Source organism: Nansenia antarctica, assembly GCF_963989245.1.
Source record: "Nansenia antarctica genome assembly, chromosome: 9".
In the NCBI taxonomy this organism is placed as follows: domain Eukaryota; kingdom Metazoa; phylum Chordata; class Actinopteri; order Argentiniformes; family Microstomatidae; genus Nansenia; species Nansenia antarctica.
The window spans coordinates 38,018,484-38,028,832 of record NC_137679.1 but is presented as its reverse complement, the minus strand read 5'-3'; the positions used below and the strand labels follow the sequence as shown (position 1 = coordinate 38,028,832).

Below are 10,349 nucleotides of genomic sequence, written 5' to 3'. Positions count from 1 at the left end.
ATGTGGTATATTGGGTTCGTTGAGTCTCATCTGTTTTTAGGCTTTGATGTGCGGGGGTTGGTGGTGGTGGTGATGGTGGAGGGCGGGGGGGGTGTGGGGGGGGTGTGGGCGGGGTGGGGGGGTGTAGTGTGTAGTTGGTAGGTGGGTAATGTGTTCTCTAATGTCAGGCCAACTAAACAGCGTGTCTCGTATTGATGAAAGGCATGTTCCTCTCCCTGCCCTGTGGTCGTTCCCTAATGTGCGTAATCAGACTGGGAGGAGACACCATGAACCCTTGTGACCCCCAGAATGACCCCTGTGATTAGGGGCCCCACGGCGACCAGCCAGCCTCTGTTAGACCTCTCACATTCAGACACCTTTAAAAGAAATGGATTTGGACCAGAGTAGTTCCTGACGTTTGAATGTTGTTGTTGCTGTTGTTGTTGTTTTTTCCATTGTCATTGAGTGTAGCAATTGTCTGTCTGTCCATTCTGTCCCGAATTCAGGGGAGGCTGGTGGAGGCAGGAATCACCACTGTAACGCATGGAGTGGAACACGTTTGATACCGTTCCTCATTCCATTCCGCTCCACGTATTACAATGAGCCCCGTCCTCCGATTTCTACCTCCACCAGCCCCGTTCCCCGAGTGGAATTCCCCACCCCACCCATTCTATTCCAGTGGGCCACACATCTCAGGCCAGCCCAGCTACGCACCGGCCCTGGAGGGCAGGGCTGCTCTGCTCAGCTGAGTGTGAGGGAGATGTGTATCGTTTAATTGGACCGGGCGGCTGCTGCTGACCTGGGAACATGCCAAGGCATGGCCCTGGCCCAGTTCTGATGTTTATGGACCAGGGAGAGATAAGAGAGAGGGAGGAGAGGGAGGAGAAGAAAGGAGAGGGACTGGGTGGGAAAGAGAGAAATAGGGAGGGAGAGTGATATGTGTGTGGGGGGGGGGGGGATAGAGGGAAAGGTAGAGGAGAGGGATAATGTAAGAAAGGAGTTAGGTAGAGGGAGGGTTGGTGGGGGTGAAGGAGAGGAAAAGAGAGGCGATGAAAAGGAAGGGGGGGACACAGAGGAGGGGAGGTAGTGTTCTAGGAGGTAGGAGGGGACGGTGTTCTGAGTGTTTTGATCAGTCAGCCCTATCAGCACACACAGTCTTTCCTCAGAACATGACAGAGTAGGTATTGTCTCAGATGAGTCACTGCTTGTGTTCCTCTCCTCACAGATGTGCAGTGGTCACAGTAGCCGTAAGCCAAGCAGTGCCAGGAAGGTACAAAGTATTTAAGTATTGGAAGAGGCGGGTTTCCAAGAATTAAAGTCATTTCTGAGAAAGACCATTTGTGTGCGTGTGTGCGCGTGCGCGTGCGTGTGTGTGTGTGAGATGACTCAATGTTAGGTAAGTTTTGTGTGTGTGTGTGTGTGTCTGTCTGTGTCTGTCTGTGTGTGTGTGTGTGTATCTGTCTCTGTGTGTGTGTATGTGTATGCGGGTGTGTGTGTGTGTGTGTGTGTGCATTTATGAGTGTGTGTGTGTGTATGTGTGTGTGTGTTTGTGTGTGTGGTCCCAGCTCATCTTTCGCTCATCCTTGAGGTGGGCGGATGCATTCAGGGGTGAGGGAGGACAGGGACTTGACAACAAGCTAGTTATTCAGGGCACACAGTTGTGGCAACACTCGTAAACATTACAACCTTAACCCTCTCCCCTCTCCCTGTCAGGGCCCGGCTCCGTGGCTGGCTGCTGTGTGTTAGCAGAAGCGCTACCATTTATAGGTAGCTCCCCAGGGGAGGCTAGTGGAGGCAGAAATCGGAGGACGGCTCATTGTATTGCATGGAATGGATTGAGGATTGAGGAATGGTGGTTGGTCGTTCAGCCTCCTCCTGACTGGGTCGTATACCTTGATGAGCAGTGAGGTTGTATGATGGGGGTGCTGGGAGCTTGGAGAACCCTGGAGGGCGGTCCTCCTGAGTGTGTGGGAGTTAATAATGATCCCTGGGGGGTGCGGGAGAGTTAATGATGCTGGGGGGGGGCGGGGTGTGTGTGTGTGTGTGTGTGGGGGGGGGGTGTTGTACGGAAGGGGAGGAGAGCATTCCTGACCTTGGGTCCTGCCCAGGAGGGGGCCCAGTAGCATGGCAGATTATTTGTTGTGGTTATCAGTGACCCCGTGACCCTCGGGGCCCCACGTCTCTCTCTCTCTCTCTCTCTCTCTCTCTCTCTCTCTCTCTCTCTCTCTCTCTCTCTCTCTCTCTCTGTCTTTCTGTGTGTGTGTCTCTTTACCTCTCTCTCTCACTCTCTCTCTCTCTCTCTCTGTCTTTCTGTGTGTGTGTGTGTGTGTCTCTTTACCTCTCTCTCTCTCACTCTCTCTCTCTCTCTTTCTCTCTCTCTTTCTCTGTGTGTGTGTGTGTCTCTTTCCCTCTATCTCTCTCTCTCTCTGTCTTTCTGTGTGTGTGTGTGTGTGTGTGTGTGTGTGTGTGTGTGAGTATGTGTGTACGTGTGTGTGCGTGCGTGTGTGCGTGCGTGTGTGTGTGTGTGTGTGTGTGTGAGTACGTGTGTGTACGTGTGTGTGCGTGCGTGTGTGTGTGTGTGTGTGTGTGTGTGTGTATAATCCACTGACTGTGTTTATGTTCTCCTGTGTCTCTAGGAAGCTGACTCTGTGCCAGGCCCTGACCTTCGTCTGCCTTCTGGTCTCTCCTGTCTGCCTCGCCTCCCCCCAGAGGGTAAGTCACCCTGCCCTCCTCCCCCCAGAGGGTAAGTCACCCTGCCCTCCTCCCCCTGTTCATCTCCCTCCTTCTTCTTCTCCTCCTGTTCATCTCTCTCCTTCTTTTCCTCCTCCTGTTCACCTCCCTCCTTCTTCTCCTCCTCCTGTTCATCTTCCTTCTTCTCCACCTCCTGTTCATCTTCCTCCTCCTTCTCCTCCTGTTCATCTTCCTCCTCCTTCTCCTCCTCCTGTTCCTCTCCCTCTGCCTCCTCCTTCTCCTCCCCCTGTTCCTCTTCCTCCTTCTTCTCCTCCTCTTGTTCCTCTTCTTGCTCCTTCTCCTCCTGTTCCTCTCCCTCCCCCTCCTCCTTTTCCTCCTCCTGTTCATCTTCCTCCTTCTTCTCCTCCTCTTGTTCCTCTTCCTGCTCCTTCTCCTCCTCCTGTTCCTCTCCCTCCACCTCCTCCTTTTCCTCCTCTTGTTCCTCTTCCTCCTCCACCTCAGCTTCCTTTCTCCTCCTCATCTTCCTCCTCCCTCCTCCTCCCCCTCCTCCTCCTCCTCCTCCTCCTTCTCCACACCTCATTAACACACTAGTCACTACCATGGATGAGCGCTGTTCGTCAGTATGTGAGCTGTTTGTCCACAAAGGTTAGAGTTCGGGGTCCTAGGTAAGTCTGAGGGTTGGGTAGACAGGGCTACTGGTGTTCCAGTATGGCCAAATAGTGTGGACCCCCTTACCACTAAGAGATGTGTCTTGGTCTAGGGTGGTCCAGTGGTCTAGCACCGCGGTCTACAGTGCCCGACATTATGCCCATGTCGGCATGGGTTCGAATCCGGCCCATGCCCTGCTGACATTCCCTCTCCTCTTTACTTTCCTGTCTACCTTCACTATCTCTATCCAATAAAATGAAGAATATGAGTGGGTCTGCCCCCAAAATAAACCTTAAAAAAAAAAAAAAAAAAAAAGACGTGCCTAACAGCCTCTACCCCCAGCCAATTTTTTTTCTTTCCTTGATTATTATGAGGCTAATGAGGCTAATCTGTGGTGAGAAAATAAACCCTTGTTCTCCAGTTTCACAGAGGAAACAATCCAGCTCATTTAGGTAATATACAAATCAAAGAAACCTCTGACCCGCCTCAGATGTGGCAGTGAGCCTGGCGGCCATCCTGGTCCGGGGAGAGCAAGCTGATTGGTTTGTTTTGGTAGCGTGTTAGCTAGCTCAGAGAGGGAAGGGACCCCGTAGACAGATATCTGCTCTCCATCTCGGCACGCTTCGGTGATTGCAGCTTGTGCCGTCTCCTCGGACCACGGCGGCCATCTTTCATCGTTGTTTGTGTGGCTGTCAGGGATGGCCCGAGGGGGAAGGGAGGTGTGGTTTCCTGGGGGGGGGCTGGTGGTGAAGTGAACCCATCCACCCTACCCACCCAAGACCGAAGTAGCCCCCCAGTGTATGGTCATTGGCAGAGGAACAAAAACATGTTTTTATGAGCATGACCTTCCCTTTGAATTCCCTCCTTCTGCATGAAGGTTGTTGGAGACGTCAAAGCCGAAGGCCCTACACCTCCCCCCCCCCCTCCCTCTCAGGTTCCCCTCCGCAGCCCACGGTACAGACAGGTTTAAAGGCAACCCCCCCCCCCCCCCAAAAAAAGCAGCAAACAGTACTTTAGATGAATTTATTGCGTTCTTCACACCATCTGTTTGCCGGGCCTCTCTCTCTCCCTCTTCCTCTCTCTCTCTCTCTCTCTCTCTCTCTCTCTCTCTCTCTCTCTCTCTCTCTCTCTCTCTCTCTCTCTCTCTCTTTCACTCTCTCTCTCTTTCTCTTTCTCTCTTTCTCTCTCTCTCTTTCTCCCTCTCCATCTCCCTTCACTCTGTCTCTCTTTCTTTCTCTCTCTCTCTCTGTCAGTCAACCTCCCTCCCAGTTCACTCTGGGGGGAAACTGAGGCCTTCAAAACCGTCCAAGCTCAACCATGTCCATCAGCATCACCATTAACCATCGTCAGTGTCATTCCTGATCTATAGAGGTGGGGGGGGGAGAGAGACAGAGAGAGAGAGAGAGAGAGAGAAATTGAGTGAGAGAGAGAGGGAGGGAGAGAGAGAGAAAGTGAGTGTGAGAGACAGAGGGAGAGTGCTCCAATCATTATATAATCATTATTTAATTATTTAGTCATTTAAAGGCAATATTAAAAAGATGGGTTTTTAGTATTGACTTGAACATATTTGCTGAGGTTGTATCCATGGATGACCAAGCAGCTCTCCTTACAGTTACAGTACGTTGTTCATCCACATGCGTGTTGTGTGACGATCCATTCTGGCAGCCAAGTCATCCTGATGACCTATAAGCTCCTCCACCAACCTCCCTCTCTCCTCCTCTCCTCACGCACAGGGACGTACCCTCAATCACTTCTTCCGGAACAATTTTCCCCCTCAGAATGCTGTCTTGGGGGGGGGTGGGAATGTGGAGGTGCAATGGAGGGGATGTGGGAGTGGGGGTGGGAGGGGGGGGGGGGGGGTTGCGGCGTTTTAAAGGTGAAAGGTCGTTTTCATTAATCTAGCATGCCAGCCCTTCTCATCTCCAACTGTTATCATCGCTAATCTGAGTGGCGGTGGCAGTAATGAGGGCAGTCCCGGGTCACCCTGCCATAGAAACATGCAGTTCTGTGTGTGTGTGTGTGTGTGTGTGTATGCGTGTATGCGTCTATGCGTGTGTGTGTGTGTGTGTGTGTGTGTGTGTGTGGCCAGTACTGTAAGTCACAAAGTCAGAGAGAGAGCCTGTCTCTATACTGTGCTGTACATACAAGGCTCCACCTCACAGATTAATAATAATAATAATAATAATAATAATAAAAATAAGAATACATTAGACTTATATAGAGCTTTTCTAGACACTCAAAGACGCTTTACAAACTGAAAAGATTGAGTAGTAATAATAAAAAGAAAGTATAGGGGCCTAATTAAGGTAGTGCTGGGGACACATGGGAAGGGGAGGGGTTAGAGCAGTGGTCGGGAACCTATGGCTCGCGAGCCATATATGGCTCTTCCGGTGACGGCATATGGCTCCCAGACAATTGGGTTGAAAAGTAAAAAAAAAAAAAAAAAAAAAAATCGAAAAAAAAAATCAGTTTGGAACTGATTTTAAAATACTTGTGATATTGCGTAATAATACTGTGTCATTTTAAAGTAAACAGAAATTCGTTTTGAAGTTAAATTTCACGGGACTCTTCACGGGACCCATGACCCGTGACCCGTGGGTCGGGTCGGGAACCAATGTCTCGCGAGAGTGTCAGAGGTCGTTGTAAAGGTGAATAAATAAAAAACAATTTGATCAGATAGTGAACTAGCTTATACGCTTCAACCCTTGTAACGAGAAAGATGGCAAAAAGAAAAAAAGACGATTACCGTGCATTCCAGGCTGCGTGGACAGAGGAATTTGCATTTGTGGAGATCGCAGGATCTGCGGTATGTCTAATATGCAATGATAAAATTGCATAGATGAAACGGTCAAATATAAAGCGGCACTTCGATACGCATCATGCTTCATTTGCATCGAAATATCCAGCGGGGGACAGCAGGAAAAAGGCATGCGAGGAGCTACAGCGGAGAGTGCAGACGAGTCAACAGCAACTGCGTGGGTGTCACGGTGACGGTGACATACTTTTCTCTCGCGTTAGATGAGTCAACAGATGTTAGCCATCTATCTCAGTTCAGTATATTTGCCAGGTATGCTGCAGGTGACACACTGCGTGAGGAAAGCTTGGCTGTTTTGCCAATGAAAGGGACAACCAGAGGAGAGGATTTATTCACGTCTTTCATGGAGTTTGCTAAAGAAAAAAAACTGCCGATGGATAAACGTATTTCTGTCTGTACTGATGGTGCACCCTGTATGTTGGGGAAGAACAAAGGATTTGTAGCGCTTCTCCATGAACATGAAAAGAGAGCCATCCTAAGTTTTCATTGCATCCTGCACCAGGAGGCGCTTTGCGCTCAGACGTGTGGCCAGGAGCTAGGTGAGGTGATGTCGCTGGTCATTCGAGTGGTCAACTTCATTGTTGCCTGAGCTTTAAATGATCGCCAGTTTAAAGCTCTGTTAGAAGAAGTTGGGAATCATTATCCCAGTCTGCTTTTACACAGCAACGTGCGTTGGTTGTCAAGGGGAAAGGTGCTCAGCCGTTTTGCAGCTTGCCTGAGTGAAATCCGGACTTTTCTTCAAATGAAAGGCGTCAAGCATCCTGAGCTAGACAACACTGACTGGCTCCTGCAGTTTCACTATCTCGTGGACATAACAGGCCATCTGAACCAGCTCAATGTGAAAATGCAAGGTATTGGAAATACAATCTCATCCCTTCAACAAGCAGTGTTTGCATTTGAAAGCAAGCTGGAAGTCTTTCTCAGGGACATTGAAACAGGTCGTCTTCTGCACTTTGTAACACTGCAACAATTTAGAGATGCATGCTTAGCAAGTGACTCCACTCAACATCTGGATCTCCAGCAGCTAGCTGGCTTTACGTCCAATCTCCTGCAGTCATTCAAAGCACGTTTTGGAGAATTTCGTGCGCGCACTGGTCTTTTCAAGTTCATCACTCATCCACATGAGTGTGCAGTGGACAAAATCGACCTGACATGCATCCCTGGGGTCTCTATGGGAGACTTTGAGCTGGAAGTTGCTGACCTGAAGGCATCAGACATGTGGATGAGTAAGTTCAAGACACTTAATGGAGAGTTGGAAAGTCTTGCGTGACAGCGAGCAGAGCTGGCGAGGGAACACAAGTGGACAGAAATGAAAAAAACTTCAACCTGAAGACCAGCTGATTCTGAAAACTTGGAACGAGCTTCCTGTGACATACCACACAATGCAGCGTGTTAGTATTGCCGTATTGACCATGTTTAGCTCTACATATGTATGTGAGCAGTCATTCTCGCATATGAGGAACATTAAGACCAACCTACGCTCACGTTTAACTGATGGAAGCCTCAACGCCTGCATGAAGCTCAACCTCACCACGTATGAACCAGACTATCAGCAAAACCATGCAGCACCAGAAATCGCATTAAAAGTAAGACACATAATGTTAAAAATACTATATGGCTCTCAATGAAATACATTTAGAAATATTTGGCTTTTATGGCTCTCCCAGTCAAAAAGGTTCCCGACCCCTGGGTTAGAGGGTTAACTGGTGAAGGCAAGCTTGAAGAGGTGGGTTTTGAGGGCCTGTTTAAATGTTGGGAGGGTGTTGGCCTCTTTGATGTGGTTGGGGAGAGCGTTCCAGAGGGACGGGGCTGCGGCTGACAAGGCCCTATCACCCCAGGTCCGGAGCTTGGTCCTGGTGGTCTTGAGGGTGGTTTGGTCGTCAGAAAAACACTAGATAGTTCAAAGCCAGGGGAGGCTGGTGGAGGTAGAAATCAGAGGACGGGCTCATTGTAATGCATGGCACGGAATGAGCAATTGCATCAAACACAAATGTGTGTATCATCAAACACACGTTCGATACCATTCCCTCATTCCGTTCCATGCATTGCAACAAGCCCGTCGTCCGATTTCTACCTCCACTCCGCTTCTACCCCGGGGTAACTGAGCACCCTGGCCGAGCCTCCTCCAGACGAGAGGAGGTGAGGAAACCACTGTAATGCTTTTAAGTGATACAGGAACCAGACCTGTCAAGCGGCGTCAAGGACAGGGATAGGGAGAGAGGGATTGGTTTGGAACCGAGCCAGGTTCATTGGCAGCTAGGAAAGCAAAACTGGGTCAACACACACACCCTGCTCGTAAACGAACGCTACACACATACACACGAACACGCACAGATGCACGCATGCACACACACACACACACACACACACACACACACACCTTTGCCTGCCCCAGGCCCTGCAGTCTTCTACATACAGTACATACCTGTCGCCATTCACAACTCAGGTGCAGTACTGCAAGGAGGAGTGTGTGTTAGGAGTGCGTGTGTGTGCGAGCGTGCGTGCATGCTTGCGTGAGTATGTGCGTAAGTGTGTGTGCATGTGCATATGTGTACGTGTGTCATTTCTTGAATCATTTCTACTGTAAGTGACATGGCTGTCTGGTGAGAGGTGATAGGGTGAGGAAGGTCTTAGCCAGCGCTCCTAGGGTACGAGGGAGAAATGAGTCGGAACACTGGCAGTTGAGATCCGCCTCCGGGGCAGAACTCCGGAATGCTTTTACACTGCTTCTGTTTTCTCAAAACATCTTAGATTGTTATAACACCCTGCGCCCACACATTCGCTCACACACACTCTCTCACACAGTCTCTTGTGTGAAAAGACGTACATCAGGATTACATGCAGACTTGACAAGGATGGTCTGGAAAATCACACACACACACACCCCCACACACACACACACACACACTTGAAATAGATTTATGTGTTTTAGCAGGTGAAGGTTTTATTTTTAGTGCTAAACAACTGGGTCCCTTGTTGACTGGCAACGTAGGGTGTGTTCCTGTTGTGTACAATCTCTTACAGATCTATTACACACGCGCATATACACACACACACACACACGCACACGCACAAACGCACATACACACCTACACACACACACCACTCCACCCGTCCACACACACAGCATTCACGTCATACACTCCTCACATTCAACACGTACACACACACACACACACACATACACACACACATACACACACACGGCGGATTTACTAAGAGGGGGGTGGGGGGTGGGGGTGGGAATGGATCGGGACCTGATGAAAGCTGCTAGCAGCTCTCTAACAGCCCTGGTTAGTCCAGGACAATGCAGCCTGATGCTGTGGAGTGATGGGACAATGGGGGAGTAATGTTATCCCTGGGAGCAATTAGTCCCATCCCCCTCACAGCACTGACAGCTATACGAACAGACACTGGCCAACACACACACACAGACATACACACACACACACGCATGCACGCACACACACACACACACACACACACACACGTACGCACGCACGCACATATGCACACACACACACACACACACACACACACACTCCATAACACAGGCACGGTACACTCTGATACCTATTTGTCCTTGTCCTTGCTGGATGTTTCCATTACAACAATTGTTAATCTGTCATTTGAAATTAGTGCAATGTTGTTGTTTTTATGATATTACTGTGTGTGTGTGTGTGTGTGTGCATATGTGCGTGCGTGCGTACGTGTGTGTGTGTGTGTGTGTATGTGTGTGTGTGTGTGTGTGTGTCCAATGACCAGATTAGTCACACTCCCCCTACCCCCCCTCTCTGTCTTAGTCCTCCTGGGTCTCTGCGTGGGGTCCTTCCTCCGGGGGTCCTTCCCCGGGGCGTCCAGAGCGTGCCCGACGGCAGCTTCACTACAGGAATGAGTGGGCCTCTTGGGGCGGCTGGTCCTCGTGCTCACGCACCTGTGGGGGAGGGGCCTCTGTCCGCACCCGCACCTGCATCACCAGGTAAGGACAGGCAGCGTAACAACATTTTTAAAAAGTTTAAAATATCCCTCAGATTGATTGCCGGTTCTGTTGATAGCGTTGGTTGTTTTGGATAATTTCAATTATATGTGATACAGTCTGGTCATTTGGTCCACATGTCGGCAACCAATCAAAATGTTCTGACTTTCCGGGCTCTGACTTTTTAGCAGGCTCACAAAACAAGCTATGTTAGATGACTAGCGATGTGTGTTATTGATT

At 49.8% G+C, this 10,349-nt stretch overlaps 1 protein-coding gene across 1 annotated transcript in view; it reads left to right on the top strand.

Annotated features, from left to right (window-relative positions):
- Nucleotides 1–2,595: 2,595 nt before the first annotated feature.
- The window catches only part of adamtsl5 (ADAMTS like 5), a gene marked incomplete at both ends in the record, with an annotated part of 19,901 nt that continues 12,147 nt past the window's right edge, over nt 2,596–10,349 (top strand). The window contains 2 exons of the mRNA XM_080538947.1: nt 2,596–2,691; nt 9,937–10,112. Coding sequence (XP_080395073.1) covers nt 2,596–2,691; nt 9,937–10,112 — 272 coding nt within the window. The remainder of the gene's footprint in view (nt 2,692–9,936; nt 10,113–10,349) is intronic.